This window comes from Perissodus microlepis, chromosome 14 (genome assembly GCF_051167445.1).
Source record: "Perissodus microlepis isolate ML-2025 ecotype Zambia chromosome 14, ASM5116744v1, whole genome shotgun sequence".
In the NCBI taxonomy this organism is placed as follows: domain Eukaryota; kingdom Metazoa; phylum Chordata; class Actinopteri; order Cichliformes; family Cichlidae; genus Perissodus; species Perissodus microlepis.
In genome coordinates, this window is record NC_140474.1 from 6,782,455 (window position 1) to 6,804,802 (window position 22,348).

Below are 22,348 nucleotides of genomic sequence, written 5' to 3' on the forward strand. Positions count from 1 at the left end.
GGATGTGTTTGTCTGCTGAACTCGCCACAGTGTATAGTTACTTTCAGTGCTATCACAGGAACAGAGCTGCTCACAGCACAATAAAGTGAGGCCTTTGGACTTCAGGCTATGCATTCCTGAGCACTGTGGCATACAAACTGACATCTTGGCATCTGTGCTGAGCCAGGCTATTGTTGAGAATACACAGACACAGGTGTAGTGCCGTTCACCTTGGCTACATATACATGGGGTAGATTGTTATGGCTGTGCAGATTGTCCTACATATGGCAGAGGGCCTGATGCAACTTAAGTGATGTGCAGCCATGGGTGTCTTGATTTGAACACACTGACTCCGAACCAAGTCCCCATCGCCCAGGATCTCTCATCGAGAAAAACTGACTAAATATGTGATGAGCAGAGCTGCAAGAGGACTCGGGTGCACAAACACACACCCACACGCAGACACATTTCCAGTTGCAAAAAAGAAAAAAAGACAACTCTGCTCACTTTGGATAATTAGGGCGCACGCAGAGCCTCGGAGACAAAGCCTGGCATCGTGAGAACAAGGCTCGCCTGATGAGGCCTCTCTATTTAAATCCTCGGGATGAGCCGCGAGTGTGTCTGTCGATGGAATCACTCCAGGAGACATGCACAAGCTTGGAGGAAGAATCAGCCAAGAATCAGGCAGTGAAAAGAAAGACGGAGAGACAGATGGAGACAGAAAAGTCTAGATGAACAGAGTGGCAGGAAGGTATCTTTGAGGAAATGAAAGGTTAGAGATTAAGGGCTTAGATTCAATCAGACATACCTTCCTACTGTTAGCCATAGAGCAGACTTCAGTGTTGAGTGAACGCCACTGATATGACTCACTGTTTTCTGTGCCACTTTGAAGTCAGTTTGCCTCTGCAGGGTGTGGAAATGAGGGTCTCACTGTGTGGGCGAGTGAAATCAGTGAGCGTATGAGTGTGTGTTGGGGCAGGGTTTCTGGGATTAGTACCGTTCCCTTTGCAGATCTATAAGCACCCAGTGTTTCTTGTCACTAAGAGGATTCTTGGGATACGGGGCTGTCCCAACAATTGAAAGCAAGGTTTTAGGTGCTAATCTACAAATTCAAGGGCGGGTGAGGCTGATGCTCTGCTGATGGAGCACATGTCACCGCCTTCACCTTGACTGACATGGCTGAACGTGGAGGTCAAAAAGGCAATCTTTACAGCTTACAGAGCAAAGAAAAGCACCAGCCTATGGAAGGCTGTAACATGTGCTCCACCACCCACTATGTTATATTGACAGATAATTATCAAATGCAAATGCTCCCGGATAAAACATTGCCAGCAGTCTTTGTCCTTATTTCTGCTGGGCATCGAGATCCCCTCTGTATGGTAAGGACACCCTGGGTTGTCTCAGGCTATTCAAGGACACACAAAAGGCCTTCATAGGAAATCATTCAAGCCTGCTAACCGACAGCTCCATAGCTCCCGCCCCAACAATCACAACCAAGTGGGGGCAGTCATTCACATGCAATTGTTCACTATCAGCCCATATCCAGAGCAAATACACTTGAAAGCACACTTTAATATCAGCTTGCCTATAAGCTCGCACACAGGCTTTGGCTGATGAGAAAACATTGCTGAAAGAGGAATAACCTCAGCCCCCCAAACATTTTTCTTTTTTTTTTTGCAGAGGGGGTATATTGGAAATAAAATCTTCTCTCGATTACCTCGGCTTGTCCATTCCTCTAAGGCTATTCTGACTAATGCATGTTTGTAAACAGAGTTTTGCCAAAGTCACTCTACTAGCATGAGTTAGCACTGCTGTCTCTTCCATGCAAGTTCTGTCTTGCCTTGACCTCAGAAACATGATGATGTATCTGATGCTACAGGCCAGCTGGAAGGAAAACACTAACATTTTTTTAATGACAGGCACAAAAATGTGATGTGGTGTTGCATAACACTACATTTTACACTGTGTGCGTTGTGATAATCACTGTTTGCTAAGTAAGTAGAGAATAAAATGTACTGAATGTAATAGCTGTTCCTGATATTCTGTATTCTATTAATCCAGTGGGAGCCATATTGGCGAATGCCTGTGTGTGATGTAATTCTCTGGGTAAACCTGCTTCTCATTTCCAAATTATCCCCAGAAAAGATGCAGCTGTTCACTCATGATTCTCCACAAGTGAGTGAAATTAAAATAAAAATCCTGATTCTTGTTTTTTGGATCTGAAATGAAACGGTCAAAAAACAAAACAAAACACACACACAAAAAAACAAACCTCACTGCAGTAAACCCTGCAATACAGAGATGGCCAGATGAGAAAGCTAACCTACAGCTGAAGAAACAAAAGCTCACAATCTGCCACTCTCACAGGTATTCGACAAAACTAAACTGTTTGCACAGCTGAAGTCAGCAGGCTACTCCCGAAACACGAAAAAGGCGGAATTACAAAATGAGAGAGCAGTTTGGCAATCACAGCAGAAACAAAATGAGGAACAACGGAAGGTGAATACTGGATAAGAGGGGAAAACCATGTCTGACAAATGGTCAGTGTGATTCTTAGAAGCTTGACAATCACAACTGAAAAGAAATGAGGAACAATGGAAGGTGAGTATTGGATGAGAGGGGCAACAACCATGTCTGAGCAACAGTGAGTGATTCTTAGAAGCTCTCAGTGGCTTCAGCTACCTTAGCTGTGTGTCCACAACCTCATTAGCATTGCCCAATCTCCACACACCAGCGACTCCACTAGCAAACAAAAGCAGCAGTGAAAAGGAGGAAGATGACTGCTTGGTTTCAAACTACTGATATTTATATTGAAAGGGCAAAACAGCTTGACTTCATTATTGTGTCTGTTTAGATACACCTCAGTGTTCAACTCAATTCTTAGAAAAAAGCTAACCTTTGTGAATATGTATTTTACCTTAATAAATTAAGCTGTGAGCTGATGTTGATCCTGAATAGTCAGATCATAAATTGAATAAATACATTGTAAAATATTTATCTCTTGGGGTTTGTCATCTTATTTCTTCAGCTCTAAGGCATTTTTATTTCTGTTTTACCGTACAGCAGTATAGTTTGGTTCAATATCAAATCTTTTTCTTTGTGAAGAAAGTGTATTTGCAAAGAAGGCAGGTGCAAAAACAAATATGAATATCCATATTCTGTCCATGCAGTGTTTTACTGCAATAATCCAACAAAGAAAAAATGCCCGTCCTCTAGGACACCCATCGATTAAACCACAGGAATCCTCAGCATGTGCATTACAGTCAAGATGCAGAGCAGCTTCCATAAATTTCTGAATTTAATCTGGGTGACTGATCAGGAAATTCATTGATTTCATCCATTAATCATCTCAGGAGAGTCTGTCCTGTATCGATCAGCACGTCCGTGTGGTTAGTAAGGCTGACTGAGGAGGCAATCATTGCAGAGGGGAGAGGTCTTTGTAGAGTGTGCAGCAGCATAGATTTTGTTGGGGACATAATAACCATTATTTCCCCACACACACAATGCCAGCCAATACTGCCTCAAAATGGCCGAGGTTTTTTTTTTTGGGTCGCAAATACAGGAGAGAGAAACATTCCCTGCTAAATACAAGTGCCAGGAAAAGATAACTCGTTAAAATGTTTTGTCACGGTTGCTTCAACAGTAAGCAGCAATACTTGTGCTTAACCTCTGAGGGGGAGGAGGGTGGTGGGGCTGTTTGCTGTGAAAATGGGTGCATTGTTATCCACTGACACACACATGTCTGACACTGCAGGCATCACAGTTTTGGTGAGCCAGCAGGAAAATAGGACATCACGTAGATAAGTGTGCAAGTGTGAGAGCGTGAGTGCTTGAACAAGGAGACCAACAATTGGACCATTTGTGTCAAACATATCAACTACTGAGAGGTAATTCAGTGCTTCTAAATATATTATCCACTCTATAGAGCAGGAACTCAAGTCTGCTATAAAAGGTGGACATCCTGTTGACACAGGAAAAGCTACAATTAAAATAGACTGCAAAGGCAAAAGGATACCCTTTTCTGTAATATCGTCTATACATTCATGACGTACAGCAGGCTGCATTACTGTGTGTGATCCAGTGCAGAGGTTCTATGTTTCCCTAAATGCCTGACTAAGCACCAATTGTCTTTCGTTTGATCTCTGCACCAAATCCTGCTATAGTTCTCGTTATAGGACATTTGAGCCCCACGCTGGTCAACTCGCCAATAAACTGCAATCAGTGCATCAGAATGAAGTAAAGGAAGTAAACTGAGTAATATTTAAGTAGTTTTAATATGTATGAACACAAGGCGAAGCATTTGCAACTATAAAAAAAGCAGGTAACAAAAATTTCATAAACCCTTTCCTCCCTGCTGAATTCATTCCGCTACCTGTGGGAATCCGAGTGTGGAAGAGAAAAAGTCTTATCAGTATATTTCACATCAACCAAGGTAACATAGTGTATTCATTAGAAGATCGGCAAAGCTTAGCCGTAAGTACCTCATGTGAGGACAGGGCAAAATAATCAGCTTTTGCTTGAGGCTTCCACATTGGTCTTTGGATCTTAGACTAACCTGGTAGGCCTACACAGTAAATCAGGAAACATTTCTTCTCACATACCTCAATGTAGCCGGCCAACGTTGGAACCACAATGCCCAAAATAAGGACAGATATCGCTGGGACCGAACCCATCTTCCAGGATCTCGGATAATGCTACTGTAAATAACTTATATCCTGTGAGCTATTTCTGTAAGGTGACCTCCGAGAGAATAAAGACCAAATCAAGTCCAGGGAACAATCTGATGATCAGACCCCGACGAGCGAGACGAGTCCTGCTTCGCTTGTTTTGTTACCCGAGCTCGACAGAAAACGTTGGAGGGGGGGCTGACTGTCGCTCTCCTCTGGAAATGTGGATTGTGTGTCTGTGGCGCGGCTGCTCTGCCTCTGCTGCCTCCTCCCTCCCCTGGTTCCTCTGATCCAGAGCAGTGCGCACTGCGCCATCAGGCGGCTAGCGCGCAATCACCATCCACCCAAAATATAAAGCACATTAGAATTAACAGCTGACGCAAAATATTGGGACACTTATTGGAGGAATAATGCCATTTACTAAATGAAATATACCTAACTATATTTATCTGCAGTAAGCTGTGGGCTATAAGACTTCTTCACTTAAAGACGAACTTATTTTCAGACAGTGAGCTTTTGTGCCAACGTTTCCGGAAACGAGGAATATGGGCGAGTTTCTTTTTCATGTGTCACTTAAAGTCAGTACCGCTGCATTTTTATAATAATAAATGTATACATAAAATTTATGAACACAACATGAAAGGTAGCAGCATTACTGGTCACAACCATTTGGCTTGTACTTTATTCATCTTAAAAGCTTGAGCAGAATCCCGAAGCATAATTTTAACCCATCTGAATCTTCAGGTTTGCATTACTATTACTGCACCACAAATGTGGAGTACAGTTGGCTTTAAAAATGTTTACATAATAATAATAATAATTTGACATTCTTTTACACGCATTTACTGACATACTGATGCCAATGATTTAATATTTTTAACAGATTAGTGGAATAAGCTTTTACATACTTAACTAAAAGAAAACAATGCAACAACACATATATACGGTGTATATAATGCATATATAATTTGCAAACCTTTGAAACAGATAAAATGAATAACTCTTAGGACGTAAGACCTCCCACACATTTTGATGAATATAAGTCTATAAATAAGATGGGAGCAAACCAACAATAACCTTATAGATAAGAATATCCCAGTGGTTGAATCCACCCCACCCATGCATACAATGTTCAGCGGTGAATAAGAGTTTTAAAACTTGTAACGAACCTCAGTGCGCTTGATAGACGGAAACTAGCATATGTAGGTCTTCCCTGGACACATGCATATAAGTAACATCACTGTAATCAAGTCCAATAATAAAAGTGGAAACTACAACGCTCTGTCTTGCCTCAAATGAGAAACAGGACTTTCTTCTAAAGTAAAAACCAAGTTTCAGTTTATATTTCTTGACCAGCTGCTTAATGTGAGGTGTAAACAATAGTGAGTCATCAATTGTAATTTCAAAGTACTTGTACTGAGATACTAACTCAATCTCAGAACCTTGAACTGTAGTAATACGTGAAAGGTTCAGTTTTCTAGTTAGATTTCTAATTTAAGAACATCACTTTACTTTGTTTAGCTTTCTTTTTTAGCTTTTTAAATCAGAAAGGTTATGCTGTAATGTTGTGAATGGGACTGAAGCTGAAAGAGAGCATAGCTAGGAGTACATCATCATATGGCAAACAAATAAACAGTCTTGTACATGTGGAGGTCTGGATGCCAGGTCTATGGAGACGTTCCACCTGAAAGCTCTGAAGAAGCTTTCAGGATTCTTTTGGGCATCTCTGTCTTTCTAAAACGGTCCATTTGGCAAAACTTACTCATTTTGGCTGTTAGCTAAACAGAACATGTTCAGGGAAAAGCACTTTTCACTAAAACGATACCCGTTGATACTTGTCTTGTTCATAGTATTTGTATACAAACATAGTGAATAGACTTTTGACTATTTTACAAGACTGCAAATCATGTGAGCAGCATGCCTCAGTTTTGAACATAACATCACAGAAGACAATAAGATTTTCTTTGTTTAAATAAGGTAATTATAAACACACAGTCACACACACATGCAGCTTGGATGTTTTGTGACTTGAGTTTGTTTTACTAGAGTGTCAGTTCTATTTCTCTCTGATGGTTTATTGAAAAAAGCCTCATGTAAATTTGATTTTTGCTCCAGGCAGCATGCACGGATCGGTTATTAATTTTTATAACATCAGTTGTTAGATGTGTCAGAGCAATTCTAATTTGCATATGTTTAGATTAATTTTGGTATGTGTCAGTTTGATCCCCAGATACCTGAGTAAAAATACATCCAGAAAAAAAGAGAGATAATTAATTTCCTGTTTCGGCTTGCCAGCTAATATAGTCCAATGAGAATGCAGCAAATGACATGTTTACTTTGTTGTTGTTGTTTTAAAATTATTTATTTAATAAAAAATTGCTTTGGCTGTATAAAATAAATTCACTTGAATGTAATGCTACCTGTTAATTACTTAGTTATCTGAAGGCATTCAAAATCCAACGTGAATTGTGGAGTTACATTTCAGAGGTTTAAGGAATTGTCTCAGTAACCAAACTCACAACGAAGTGTCAGTTTCCCCCCAGTTAAGTATTTAGTACTCATTCATTACATGAAATCAGCAGGATCTAGTGGGTTTGTGTTGTGGACTTGATGTAAAATATAATCAGACCCATGAAGTCAATCTAGCAGTCATTATAACTTCCTGGGTAGACATTACAAGTAAGATTTAGATCATGGATGTCAAACTCATTTCATACTGTGGGTCACATACACTTTGATTTTAAGTGGCCTGGACCAGTGAATATATATATCTATATATATGTGTGTGTATATATATAGATATATATATATATTTAAAAAGTAGACCAGCAGAAAATAACAGATGTGAAAAAACAGGAACTTTTCTGTGATTTCCCTGTTTATACATTACTTATTTACTTTGGGATAGTATGAATGGCAATGAGGGAAGTGTTTATCAGAAGCCAAAGCTGTAAAACTTGTGAAAATACAGTTAAAAGTTAAACATTTATGCCTTGCTTCACATTTCCTAAAGCCAACCTATTGGCCTAAATTGGATTCCGTTCTGGCCACCGGGCTTTATGTTTGACACCCTTGATTTAGATGATTTCTCATTCTTGTTGGCAGATTCTCTTAAGCATACTAGGAAGCATCATCAGGTTTATTCACAGATACTCAGTGTTTCAGTCTGGGTTTCAGCCAAACCACTTGAGGACAGTGAGAAACTCATCTTGAAGTTTCTTGCTTCAGATCAGTTCTAGCCAGTCTCCCTGTTGCTGTACTTTTTCGAATAGGTAAGAGATGGTTTTCCTCAATAAAAGTCATTTGAATGCTCTTCAAAACACTCAAAGCAGGGTTTCACATATCTTTTACAGTCTATTCTGTGCAGCGGCTCCACCATAAACGGCAAAGTTGTAATATTTTTCTGCAGTGAGGTTATTCCACTGACAATCTTGCTCATATACTTAGTCCAGGCTGTTATCTGAATGAGGATAACAGTTAAATTCTTTCCCAGTTAAATTTACCCTTCATTCTAATTTGTGTTGTACAGTTATTTCATTTTTAACTTTAATTTTTATATTTTATTTTATTCCTTCCTAGTTAAATTTACCCTTTTTAATTTTCATATTTATTTCCTATCTTATTCATAGCCTTTTCTTTTTTTCTTTAGGTCACGAGCAGTTGTCTAAGCATTTCACTGCATATCGTACTGTGTATGACTGTGTACGTGACAAATAAAATTTGAATTTGAATTTGAAAGGAGCTCAAGTCTTTCCTAAATTGCTGCATTTCACAATTATGGATGGCCTTCTGTTCAAACACTCAAAGTTCTCTTAATGGTTTTGTAAAACAAACAAACAAAAAAATAACAGGAAATGACAAATGGTGGGTGATTGAGCATAGACTGAAGTGCAAGAATCAATGATTGTTTATATTGCACTTGATTGAAGTGATGGCAAATCTACTTTTATAGCAATCAAACAAAGCAACCACTGTGGCCTAATTTCTTGAAGGTTACAAACGTTACTGGATCGCAAACCCAGTAGTATCATACTGGAATAAATTATTTTAATACTGCATTAAAAGCGAGATAAACATGAAAAACCTCTACCAGGAGTATTTGGCTCTCTCTAGTGGAGATCTAAGGGCACTAGCATTACAACTATAAGAGCAATATACATATTCAATCCCTGTAATATTCTGGATATTTATAATTGAGCTATTTATATATATTAGAGCTATTTCTTTTATTATTATTTAACTTTGTACTATATTGTATTATTAAACTTCATTTAATCTGTTACTGTTCTTATTGTTTTGCAGCAACTGTAATCACATAACTTACGTAGGAATGAATAAAGTATTCTGATTCTGCAACATCACTGCAAGAAAAACAGGCATTTCATTGTTCCGGTAATCAGCTTCAAAAGACACTCAGACATTAGTAATAGAATTGTCTGAAACTAAGTATTACAACTAATAACAATTAGCACATAGAAAAGATACGTTGTTGCCGGTGGACTTCGGACCTTTTCAGGCCAAAACAGTAACAACCGGAAGTACCGGAAATAAATCTGTATTACAGCTAAATTGACTTGATGATCGTTACTTTCTACGCGTCCACGACTGGGAATCGACCAGTCGTGCTTCCAGTGATATTTAAGTCACAACTCCACTCTTTAACAGACATAAAAAAAAATATTTATATGTAGAAATAAAGAGATTTAATAGTATATTCCACATATGGATGTGGTAAAAATGTTACCACAACTTTGAAAGGTTGCGAATCGCCTCTGTAGATAAGATTAAATATAATTGGATGACCACAGGGTATAATTTTTTGATTGACTGTAAATTAACTGCTAAAACTGAAATGTTATAACTAGAACGAAAGAAAGTTACAACTATAACATCAGTGTTTATTTTAAAATAATTTATATATCATCTGAATACAAAAAACATTTTGTTAAAATAACGTCTTAAACTAACAAACCCGCCTGTTCTTAAGTAACTAACTGCCAATCAGAAACCACGAGCTTGCGAGTTACCAGGCAGATTATGTTAATATATGCAATGCGGCCATCTCTGCAGCTACCATTCTGAGGTAAGAACAACTTGTACGTTTTCCAGAAAATTAAAGAAAACCCGGGACTGATTAACGACCCGTTCTGTAGCTCGATCGCTTCGTAGTCTCTCCGTTACTGTACATTAAATGTGCGGATTGTTCAAGCGTAGCTAAATCGGTACAAAATGTATTTTTTTCTGTAGGTCTCTTCAGATGTAGCCGTTGTTGTTAGTCCCACCCAAAATGGAGCCTGTTCTTCCTTGTTCACAGTAGACTTGAAGGGCTGGACTCAACTAGAAATGGGGGACGGGTGGGTCTACCCAAATAATTCAGGCCCTTAGCGCTTCAAAACCAATGTTCCTAAAAAATGTAAAATGTGGTCCATGTCATTCAGCTTGACAAGTTATGTTTGTCTCAAAGTGCGGCCTTACATTGGGACTATATGAGCGTAATGCTAATGTAGCAGTGCAGTATATGCCCGGGTTTCTACAGCACTGGTTTTTGTGGTATGGTCCGGTTGGGACTGAGAACCTGCGGGGTTAAAATAGGGGGGAATTGAATCTAATATTGATTATACCAAGTAGATTTCTGAATGACTTTACCGAGACATGATTTTTCACCGTGGTTTTTGTGCCGATGTGCGGTTGTATTTAGACACAGTTTTCCGGGCGGCCTTGCCGGCAAACCGCCTTTTCCCTCGTACCCCCGCTGAGAGTCTTGTGTGTCCTTTCTGTGCACGAAGAAACATGCTGCCTTTATTTTGGCTTGCATGCTCTGTCACCCGAGCGAAACGCTGTATGGCGAGCCAAAATTTCAGCTTCAAACGGCCTATGGGCTCGAATTTCTTTCCATGTAGCCCAAAAGTGGCTACTGCAGTACTCCATTGTTGCAGCTTCACAGCTACTAATACAACGACAAGTATAATATGACATGGATGAAGGTGTGACAGACACCCATTCATAAATATACTTAACAATATTGACATTTCTGTAGAAAAAAAAAAAAACTGCAAAAAATTTCATTCTGAATGCTTGTCTATGATTTTAGACGTCAAACTACCAATGACATGAGCGTCTCCCCTTCTGCATTAGCTATTCTATTTATCGTTATGTTTTGTTATTTTAATTAAAATAACACAAATCCTCTTATCTCTGTGGATTGCAGACACCGCGGCTGTCTAAGGAGGGAAGTTATCGTTGTGGTGAAAGGCCTGGCACCTTGCTGCCATGGAGACCAAGCAGGAACCCTCAGCAGTGTGGAGTCAGACTGTTAACAGTGACTCAAGCAACGGCACACAGGTCCACCGTCTTATTTGATTTGTCTGAACAGCTACAGCAGAGTCATACAAACTGAAAAGATGCAAGATGTGTAATAATAATAATTTAAGCATGTTAACAATAGATCTTTTGCACACACCCATTTTCTGTCAGCTGGCACAGGTGGCTGCTAAATCGTCAATTCACCATTTACTTTTATGGAAAAGAGTGACCCATCTAAATAAATGTTTCCTGCTCATCAAATCGGATCTAATATTGCTGCAGATGGTTCAAAGCTTTTGTGTTATGTATACACATGTTGCAGGTGCATTTTGAAGGTGGCACTGTGGCCCAAATAGTGTACAGTGGGGATCAGGCAGACAGAGGACAGCAGCAGGTGGTTTATACAGCAGATGGAAACTCCTATACCTCGGTAGAGTCTGCAGAGCACACACTGGTCTACATACACCCTGCAGATGGCACTCAGGTAAGATGGGATCTTATTTAGAGGAGAGATATTTTTATCTGACATTTTAGGCATGTACATGCCATGTGTAAGTAGGACGATATGCCCTGTTAGGCAGGCAGTGTTTGGTGTTTAATACAAACAGGACACAATGTGTTATGTGTTAACTAGGCTCCTGTTTTATGAGAGCCATTCTTCATGACTTATATAAGACAGTTTGCAAAAAATAATAATTATAATTATACTTTGGCCTTATTCGATATAGCCAAAGTTTCAAGTAATGCTGTTGATGTCCAAGTATTCTCTGTGAGCCAAAAGTTCAGGTATCAGACCGCTCTAATAGCTGTCTGATCTGTGGTGTCAATTTGGACAGATATTCCTAATATGGATAAAACAGACAAACAAGCCAACTGTTTAAAGTTAAAGAAGGTTGAAATAAAAGGAGGGGAACTGGAACTAAAACAGATGGTTTCAGGCAGTGGATGGATGGCGGCCTGTTCACTTAGGCCATGTACTGACAACATTATTCACTGCAAAGTACACATACTCACCTCATTGTTCTTTCAGACCGTATTTGCTGATCAGCCACAAGTGGCTTACATTCAGCAGGACGGTACAACTCAACAGGTGAGTTTATCAGCTATTTTCAAATTACCTGCTCTCTTTGCACCACATCGTTTTTAGAGAACCCTTAACCAATTAAATGTCGTTTATAGGTCACAGTCCTACTGCCTGGCGGGCAGAACATGAATGCAGCCAATCTGCATGTTCTCAGTAATGTAGCAGATGCGCCACAAGCTATCCTGGAGCCGGTTTCCCAGGTGAGGATGCATTGTTTGTGTGGAGCTGTTTAGCTTTTCAAACAAGTAAATAGCCTTTGTCTGCTTTTGTTTTTAACATCCATTCAGGTACAAAGTAGGGGAAACACAAGCACAAACTGTTTCATGAATGATGAGCTTCATCTTTCTAATTGACAAATTCAAGCAGAAACATTATTTTGTAATTCCATTACCAGTTATTGCTGTAACCAGATGCATGCAGTCTTTCTTTTTCTACTGACATACTGCACTGCATAAATAATGACATATGATGGATTAGCAACAAAAATCATCCTGAGAAATCTCACTAGCTAACATTTTCATTTCAGCATAAGTCCCTCAAAAAGAATATAGAAAAATGTCTACGTGATTAGTTTTTACATGTTTGGAAGACCTATAAACAATTTTAACTTGTGTAAAAATATCAAAGAATGTTGTTACATTGTTTGGAATCCCCCCCCCCCCTCCCACAGGAGCAGTTGTCTGTGTCCAATTCTCTCACCTCCATGGGTGACATCGCAGACCCTCCTTCTAGTCCTCTTGGGGCCACAGACTCAACAGACGATTCTGATGAAGATGAGGATGAAGACTCTGAGATGGACGACTGGGAACTGCATCAGCCTCAATCATTTAACCCTCACAACCTCTGTAAGTTAAGTGTTTTCAATAAAAGTCCAATGTTATGGTTATGCTTCCTCATACGGGTTGCCAAAATGCCTTTTTAGATTTTAATGAAAGTGAGTTTCCTTAAAAGGTTTTCAGTTAGATTTTTTTTATACCTATTGGTGGTGACTTTGCTCTTTTTTTGTGGTCTGCCAGGGTGCGAGGAGTGTAATATTGCAAACCCCTCAGTTTGTCTGAAGCACGGTCCTCTCCACCCCATCCCCAACCGGCCGGTGATGTCCAAAGCAAGAGCCAGTCTTCCTCTGGTCCTGTACATTGACCGCTTCCTGGGCGGAGTGTTTTCTAAGAGACGCATCCCAAAGCGCACACAATTTGGTCCCGTGGAGGGGCCACTGGTTCCACAGAACGAGTTGCAGGACCACTACATTCACTTGAAAGTAAGTAATCGCTGCACAGCACTGATATTTACGACATTTATTACGACATTTAGTATTTTCTTGCACTGTTCTATGGAAGAAAAAAATGTAAGTGAGAATTCTGGGAAAATACAGGATACCACAAAGTTTTTATGTCTCTATAAACAGCTCCTAAGCAGGGATTTAAACTGGATTGGTGATCTGTCTTTCTTTTCTTTTACTAAGGTGTGTCTGCTGGATGCAGAGAAGGATGGAGAGAAGTCTAATGACATGTGGTTGGACCTTTCTGATGAGGACAGTTGCAACTGGATGATGTTTGTGAGACCTGCTCAGAATCACCTAGAGCAGAACTTGGTGGCCTACCAGTACGGCTCAGAGATATTTTACACAACTATCAAGAATATCCAACCCAAGCAAGAGCTAAAGGTCAGTGTTGTTCAGAGCAGAATGCATTCATTTGAGTTTGATTTAACTGCTTTAAGAGGCTGCAAACCAGAACTAATAGGAGAGTGTGCAAAACATGAAGGATATCTAAGGAAACCACTGGAATCTGTCTTTTTAATGAGATTTCCATTGCAGGTCTGGTATGCAGCATCATATGCAGAGTTTGTAAATCAAAAAATTCATGATGTTACAGAAGAAGAGAGAAAAGGTGAGTCTCAGCTCTCCGTCCTTACTGTTCTTAATATTAACACCGTGCCTCTGTCCTGCTTATTTTAATCGGAAGTATTAAACTATCAGAAAGGTGATGTGTTGTTGTTTTTGTCGTGGTTCCTTCTGTTTCTCACTTTCTCCTTTTTCTACAGTGCTTCGGGAGCAAGAGAAGAACTGGCCTTGTTATGAGTGTAACCGTCGCTTTGTGAGCTCTGAACAACTGCAGCAACATCTCAATATGCACGATGACAAATTAAACTCTGTTACCAGGTAAAACTTTTTTTTATCACCTTATCTCAAATTGTTCTTTTTATTTTTAATGGATTCAGCCCCAATCACATTTTCACTGTTGTTCAAATTGCACAGGTCTAGAGGCCGGGGCCGAGGAAGAGGCAGGAAGAGGTTCGGGACAGGAAGAAGACCTGGACGCCCACCTAAATTTATACGTTTGGATCCACCAGTAGATACTAGTGGAGAGAAGACAACAGTAAGTGGTGCATTAATACATGCTGTGTTGATTAATGGAGTAGGTCAAGATTTAACACTGATTTGAGATATTTTATAGACAAAGTGATTCTTTGGAAAGTTACAGATTAAGATATTATGAAGCAATCATTTGAAATCCTAATGCATAAAATACTTGTTTGATGAGACAAAAGTCGTTTGTACTTTTGTCTTAGAGCAAAGTAAAAGAACTAAAATGTTAACTCATCAAATCATAACATTAGTCAAAAAATGCTAAATAGGGAAATGATGAGTAGGAAGACTAAATGACAATATCCCCTTTATCTTTTTATTAGGAAATGCTCGAATTGACAGAAAAACCAGTGGAAGACCACGCAGAGGGAGCTCAGAATGGGCTCAAGGTGGTGGAGATAGAGTCAGAAGGGGAGGTCGGGACAGAGACAGAGAGTCAGCTTATACCTCCTGCTGGGGAACCCGTTCCAGAGTCTATAGCGCCGCCCCCCAGTACAGACCTGCCTATTCCATTAAAGGAGGATCCGGCACAGAGTGTCCAATCAGATGCTCATCTCACATCGCAAGACATGCGTCGTGCCAAGAGAATACGGGTAAAACTCGAGATTCTGTTTGCTTAAAGGCAACATTTACCTTTTCATTTAGCTTATGTGGTGCCATAGTGCCCATGCTTGCTTTACAACAGTGTGTCTCTCTTCCTCAATGCCTGCTTCCCTCACAGATGGATGTGCAGGTAGGTGGAACCTGGAGGATGACTGAAAAACTCAAGGTTCAGGGATTCCTTTTGTCATTTTCCATAGTTTAATGTTTTTCTCAGGAGATGCCCTCCTCTGGCACACTCCACTGCATCTGTCAGCCTCTTTGTGTGTCTTAGCTGATTTCAGAAAACATTGCTGAGGTATCTGCTAGTAGATCTCTGTCTCTCTCTTTTGCAGAATGCAGCGCTGCAGCACCTTTTTATCAGGAAGAGTTTCCGTCCTTTTAAATGCACCCACTGTGGGAAGGCCTTCCGGGACAAAGACAAGCTGGAACAGCACCTGCGAGTCCATGGTCGGGAAGCCTACACCTTTTCCTGCCACATTTGCAGCAAGAGCTTCACGACTGATTCGGCCCTAGATGATCATCTCCTTGTGCACACAGAGAATCGCTCCTATTCTTGTCTCCTGTGCCCAGAAACCTTTGAAAGGCTGGACCTGCTCAAAGACCATGTAGGCGTCCATGCTGTGGATGGCTTCTTTGCTTGTCCTACGTGCAAGAAGACATTTAGTGATTTCATCCAGGTTAGTGAAACAGTGATTTTTAAATGAGCTAACAGCTAGCCTTCAGGGCTAACAGAATTTGTTGGACATGACCTTAGCTAATGTGTGACATTTTAGCTGACCAACAGTTGTACAGCTCTGACCTTGTACCTGAAATATTTTTCTGTTCTTCTTTAAAAAAGACTCCACCTGCTTTTAACTTTGGCTACAGTTCCTACGACTTGCTCCTGCTAGAATTTTATTTTGAAGACAAGGAAGAGAAAGAAGGTTGTTTTCACTAAATATTCGCTCCCACGGTGTGTGCATGTGTGTGAATGCTAGATTTAAAAAGATAAAAGTGCTGTATGGATGTTTGACTGAATAGTAGAAAGTGTTTTTACCTGAGCCCATTTTAGGCGTGAAATCTGTGGTTTTGTCTGTGCTTTCACACTGGAGACTCACACCTCATCACTGGTGATTTTCTTCGACAGGAAGGTCAGGTCGGTTTGACAGAGAATTTCATAGTTGTTCCTTTACTTGAGTTTGAGGTCCTGAGTGAAATTACAAGGTGTCAGAATGAGACCTTCAGGTATTGATACAGGTGTAGAGCATCCAGAGCAGGTTGTTGCTGCAGAAAGAAACTTTCATGTCTATGGTTTGCAAAGAATAAACAAAAAAAAAAGGTTTGTGAATTAAGCCATATTAGCCTATAAAGCTATTTGAAATAGCCTCATGTTTTTTTGTTTTTTAATTCTCCTTACAAGCAGCTCTAAACAGGTGGATTTAAAGCTGAATGTTTTCTTCAATTAGTAGGTCAAGGTTAAAGATGGCCCATTTCCAAGCACATTGATGTTTTTGTGACTAAAACGTTTAATGCTGTTATGAGGTTTCAGATGTCTTTACAGACATATAGACACTCAGTTCCAGACCACAAACTATGCCTTTCTTTAGGTAAAGAAGCACATCCGCTGCTTCCATTCAGAGAAGAACTTCCAGTGCCCAGACTGTGACAAGGCCTTCTGTCGACCTGACAAGCTGCGTTTGCACATGTTGCGCCACTCTGACCGCAAGGACTTCCTGTGCTCAACATGTGGCAAACAGTTCAAGGTAAGATTAAAAGGAACAGCATTGAGAGATAACACTTGATAAGGTTCGTTTATAGTTATGTGTTCTAATCTGACATTTTTTTGTCATAATAAGAGAAAAGATAAGCTGCGGGAGCACATGCAGCGGATGCACAATCCTGACAGAGAGGCCAAGAAGGCTGACCGGATCCACCGCTCCAAAACCCTCAAACTAAAGGTCCCCACCACTGACTTTGAGAGCTTCATGTTCAAATGCAGAGTGTGCATGATGGGATTCAGACGCAGAGGAATGCTGGTGAGCTACAACTCATGGAGAGATTTTAACCTGATATTAAATTCCAGTGGTCGTGACTCTTATTCTTCTGGTTACAGGTTAATCATTTGTCCAAGCGTCATCCAGAGATGCGTATTGATGACGTGCCTGAGCTAACGCTGCCAATTATCAAGCCCAACAGGGACTACTTCTGCCAGTACTGTGACAAGGTTTGTTAATCCCCCCCTTTCTGTCCACAGGGAGGTTGGGGATGGACTGATTTGTTTATTTTAAAGTATAGCCTGTTGTCCATCTATGCATTTATCAAATTGTGGTTGTGGAGGGGCTGGATCCTGTCTGGGTTGTCATAGGGCAGGTCACATCAGTTTGTTTCTGATGGCAAGTAATCAGCTTTCAGTCTCATATAAATTGAGTTTTTAAACCAAAAACAACAAATTATTGGATAATTCTTCTTTCACTACCAGCAGAGGTGTTTTATGTTCTTAGTTTTCCAATATATCATCGGTTACATGTCTAAATATGTTTGTTTGGCGCTTAATAGACTGAGTTACCAAAGATTTTCAAAAGTTGCCATGGGAAACAACAACTAAAATAACTTCATGTGTCCACCTCGGTGTCATTTTTAATCACTCTTAACTGGAGCTAAAGCCAATAACTACACCTCATTATTGCCATTGTTTTATCTATGAGTAAATGCCAGGTGTACCAATTCCCACTGGAGTCAAGCGCCAGATATTAATTGGTGCCACTTTGTTTGTATTCAGTGTCAAAGGGACCTAAATCTATCAAATGAACTGATCTCTGCAGGTGTACAAGAGTGCCAGTAAGAGAAAAGCTCACATACTGAAAAACCATCCAGGGGCAGAATTACCTCCCAGCATCCGTAAGTTACGCCCAGCTGCTCCTGGTGAGCCAGACCCTATGTTGAGCACACACACACAGCTGACAGGTACCATTGCTACTGCACCAGTCTGCTGTCCACACTGCTCCAAACAGTACAGCAGCAAGGTAAGTGAAGTTTTATCAAAGAAGAAATTTGTTACCATAGAGATTGTTTGTAGTAATCACAATAAGGTGTGCTTTTTTTTTTTCTTTCTTAGACTAAGATGGTTCAACATATCAGGAAAAAGCATCCAGAGTTTGCTCAGCTAGCCAACACCATCCCGACTACAGCAGTGATCAGTAGCACTCCTGCAGTCATCAGTACAGATGGTACCACAGCTGAGGCTGTAGTGGTAAGAAAAGAAAAAACAAAAACATAAGGAGGATATTGCCTTACATGGATAAATGAAAAGTTTGCCTATAGGAAATTTCATAATATTCAATGTATGGATTTTCTTTTCTTCACAGACCACAGATCTGTTGACCCAGGCTATGACAGAACTTTCTCAAACACTAACCACAGACTATAGAACAGCACAGGGGGATTACCAGAGGATCCAGTACATTCCTGTCTCCCAGGCAGGAGGTACTTTGTCCCAGCCACAGCACATTCAACTTCAGGTGGTCCAGGTAGCGCCGGTAAGCATGAAAGTCTAATCTACATTATTTAAAAAGTTCATAGATGCTTAGGAAGCTGATAATCTCGATAGTATGCTGCCTAAAAGAATGCAGGTGTTCCATAAACTGCCAACATGCTGGTGTAAACTCAGGTCTAGTTCCAGAAATGAGGCTTATATATGGTTACCTGGTCAAAAGAAGAATTTTCTCTCATTATCTAATTAAGTTGACCGTGTTGATTTAAGGGTTCAAACTAGCAATTTTGAAGCTTTTGTTACTTTCTTTGTGGTTTTTGAGTTTGTAATTAGAGCTGAAAATAACTACCAGCTACTGTGAAAATTCTGGAAAATTACTGCTTTTAGTTGTAGTTTTTGCTTCTAAAGAACCTTTCAGTCTTTGTGTGTGAAACTATGCAAGAAAAAATAGTTACAGTGTTTGCTATGTATCAGTTATGTATAAGTAATATTATCTGTTTTCCAGGCTTCTTCCCCACATTCCCAGCACCCAACAGTAGATGTGAACCAGCTACACGACCCTCATGGTTACAGTCAGCACCCAATCCAGGTGCAACACATTCAGGTTACTGAGCCCTCAAGCTCTGGACAAGGTGCCACCCAGGTGAACCCACACTGACTCTGGGGATAATTTTAAGCTAGAGTAATTAGTTATTGTATTTGAGGACTCATTTAAAACAGTCGTTTTGAAACGTCAGTGTATTTGGGTAATAAGGTTTCTTTCTGCATGTTAGCGAAACCCTGTAAGCACCATAATGTTAATCGCGAATCTCTTTTTCTGATTTTCAGGTTACTGGTCAGCCCCTCAGCCCCACCTCCCAGCAGACTAGTCAGGAGCTGAGCCCTGCCCAACTGACTCCTGTCACTTTAGCCCAGAGCCACACACTCCAGACAAGCAGCACCCAGCAGCAGGGGACGGTGCAGCACGCTTACATACCGGGAAACTGGAACTACCGAGGCTACTGTAAGTACCATAACCAGTCATGTGCCGTATGTTTTGATGCTTCTGTGCTCTGTGATTACCAGTCAAAATCATAAATTCCTGTTCTTCCAGCGTCTGAAATCCAGATGATGGCACTACCTCATGCACAGTATGTGATAGCTGAGGCTAGCACTCCTGTATCTGGAGTCAGCAGCAACCAGGTGAAAACGGTGAGTGAATTTGATATTTGTTAGATGAAAATGACAGTTGAATTTGGCTTTGTACTACACAATGAGCACATGTTTTTATATTCAGTGCTCCATACTTGAAAGTATTGCTTAACAGTAGATGATGCTTCAAAATTTACAGTTAAAAGCTGGATTACGTAAATGTGCTGTAAAAATAGGAGGCGGAAACGTGAAACCTGCTTTTTCCTAGTCAAAGGAAAATGGAAAAAAAGATTTATTGTATAACGTGAAATGTTATCATCCCAATAGACACACTACGTGATCTCTGAGGGTCAGACTGAGCTTGAGACGAAACAGACTCTTCCTCAGAGCACAACCCAGACACACACCGAACCACTGGAGCAGCAGCCGACGAATCAGCAAGCTACCACACAGTACATCATCACCACAACCACAAATGGTAGTGGCACTAGTGAAGTTCACATCACTAAGCCCTGAACTGTGCAGTGATGTTACTTTGCAAAGCCAGTGCAGACTCACGGACTAATCCTGCATGTTGTCCACAGCAGCTTGTACGCACATGAATAAACAAATACCTTGTCATGTGATCATGCCACTGTCACGTGTGTATATACAGAGATTAAATGCATCAACACAGTTTTATGTGTCTGTAAAGTGTTAAATGTTGTGTTGCAAGCTGCCAGAACTTTATGAGAAAAATAAAGTCAGTCGACAGTAAAAAATGTGATGCTTTTATTTTGGACAGATTATAAATTAAAAAAAAAAAACCCTAACCTAAATACATGTTTTAAAAAAAGATACTGGGATTGAAACTGCTAATACTTGAGTTATTGAAGTGATGGGAAGCTTCTACAGATTTGATATCCCATTTTGCATATCTGTAATTTTGCACACATTCCTTAAAGTATTTGTAAAAAAAAAAAAAACATTTTAAAAATTATGGAATAAATATTCCAAAATGTCAGAAATGGGTCATGGTCCTAACACATTTGTTACATGTTATCTGTTATCCTAGAATATTGTTGCTCATGTCTGGTATGATTTTACTCTGTTGAACTCTGTTACTTTTTGCTATGTGGTTGTTTTTATTTTTACAGTCTGGACTGACTTGATAATCAGAAATTTCCAGTGAGTCATTTTACTCATTATTTGTCTTTGTTACCATACGTCTGTTTAGTAAAGTAAATACAAACTGTTCCATTCTTTGAAGATACTCTATTGACTTTAGATGCCAGTTGTAATTGTCGTAACTGACACGCAGTTCATACCTAAATGATGTTTGGTTTTATAATGCAACGTTCTTGGAGATACAGTTGCTGTTAGACTTTAAATAATCTGGAAATAACCTGGAAACCTTGAACAAGACTGCAGACATGTATTATAACTATGAGGAGCTTTACTCCATCACTCCTGACTCTGAAATCCCAGAGAACCTCCTTTATTTTTAGTATCTTTCTTATTGAAAAATGATCCAATGAAGACATTTTACACCACATATTAGAACACAGTTAAATATACACTCAGCAGACACTTTACTTGGCACAATTGGTTGGACCCCTTTTGACTCAGATCTGCCTTAATTCTTTGTGGGATAAATTTAACAAGGTGGTAGAAACATTCCTCAGAGATTTTGAGCCACATTGACACGATAGCATCACACAGTACAGTGAACCCATTTTCATTTCAAGAAACTAGATTGAGACAATTAGAGTTTTGTGACTTATACTGGTGAAAGCAGCCACCAGAAGATGGTTACACTGTAATATTGTTCAATGTAATATTGTTTAATATTACATTCAGTAAAACAATACATTACAACATAGCAATTAGTACTTGCAAGCATTTGTTTTTGCAAATGCAGAGATCAGTCTGCAAAAGACAGCAGCAAAACAGAGAGTAGGAAAGGCTTTATGTGTTTGTTTTACACTTAAAAGACACTTGAATATAAAATTATTTATTTAACATAACATAACCAAGACACAATGATCACTAATAAATAGATGTCACGTGGCATGGAAGATACATGGAAGATTTATCTTGGCCAGCTTTTATTTCCAGTAAGTCAAAGGTGACCTGAATTAACTGACGATCATCCCATGCCAGCCAATCAAGGATTGTAACCCTCCGTAAAAATCAAGGGTCCACCTTAAAATGGGGGAAAAAATCTGAAAGAAAAGCAATAACAGAAGGCAACATTAAAACGGCTACCACACATCCTGGCCCTCCAACGAGCCAAAATCCCCCCCCCCCCCCCTTACCAAATCCAATTTTCCTTCCTGCACACTGTCAAAAAAATAAAAATAAAATAAAAAAATCTGTAAAAACAAGGAAGAAAAAGCCTGATCACCTTCTCTACAAAAACAAAGTGAGTTTATGTTGTGATTGTTTAGTTTTTCAAGGTGTGTGTGCTACTTTAATTATAAACTGCTTATGTTGCAACAGAATGCTGTTATGTGTATGCAACTCTATATGTATTATAATCCTTTGTATTTGTATTTTTTTTAATTTTTTTTAGCTTGAATGTAAACAACAGCAACAAAAAAAAAAAACAACAACTTTAAAATGTCCTTTTGTTTCTCTTTTTTTCCCTCAGAATAAATTCTGACTAGTCTCAATGGTTGAGATGGAGGAGCAAAACGGCAACATGTTAACCCCGACTGCTGAAGTTCCTTTATGAACTGAACAACTCTGAAAATCAAAGGAAA

General features: G+C 39.7%; 2 protein-coding genes across 11 annotated transcripts in view; one reads left to right on the forward strand and one right to left on the reverse strand.

Annotated features, from left to right (window-relative positions):
• aplp2 (amyloid beta (A4) precursor-like protein 2) overlaps positions 1-4,896 on the reverse strand; it is a 51,947-nt gene extending 47,051 nt beyond the window's left edge. For 6 of the 8 annotated variants that reach the window (XM_084951054.1, XM_084951050.1, XM_084951053.1 and 3 more), the window contains exon 1: positions 4,581-4,896. In XM_084951054.1, the coding sequence (XP_084807180.1) occupies positions 4,581-4,652 (72 nt within the window). In that variant the 5' untranslated portion in view covers positions 4,653-4,896. The remainder of the gene's footprint in view (positions 1-4,580) is intronic. The other 2 variants (XM_084951051.1, XM_084951046.1) reach the window with 1 other exon arrangement.
• Positions 4,897-9,675: 4,779 nt separating this feature from the next.
• prdm10 (PR domain containing 10) lies at positions 9,676-20,838 on the forward strand. 3 transcript variants are annotated; one of them, XM_084951041.1, is made up of 23 exons: positions 9,676-9,729; positions 10,855-10,988; positions 11,272-11,433; positions 11,980-12,039; positions 12,129-12,233; positions 12,704-12,878; positions 13,050-13,291; positions 13,496-13,696; positions 13,850-13,922; positions 14,077-14,194; positions 14,291-14,411; positions 14,725-14,994; positions 15,337-15,681; positions 16,591-16,746; positions 16,840-17,019; positions 17,097-17,207; positions 17,806-18,006; positions 18,099-18,233; positions 18,349-18,519; positions 18,979-19,116; positions 19,302-19,476; positions 19,567-19,664; positions 19,932-20,838. In XM_084951041.1, the coding sequence occupies exons 2-23, from the start codon at positions 10,917-10,919 to the stop codon at positions 20,118-20,120; spliced, it is 3,498 nt and encodes a 1,165-aa protein (XP_084807167.1). In that variant the 5' UTR covers positions 9,676-9,729; positions 10,855-10,916; the 3' UTR covers positions 20,121-20,838. The 3 variants fall into 3 exon arrangements, with proteins under 3 accessions (XP_084807167.1, XP_084807169.1, XP_084807168.1); XM_084951043.1 differs by lacking the exon at positions 9,676-9,729 and adding an exon at positions 9,948-10,000; XM_084951042.1 differs by lacking the exon at positions 9,676-9,729 and adding an exon at positions 10,156-10,630.
• The last annotated feature ends 1,510 nt before the right edge of the window (positions 20,839-22,348 follow it).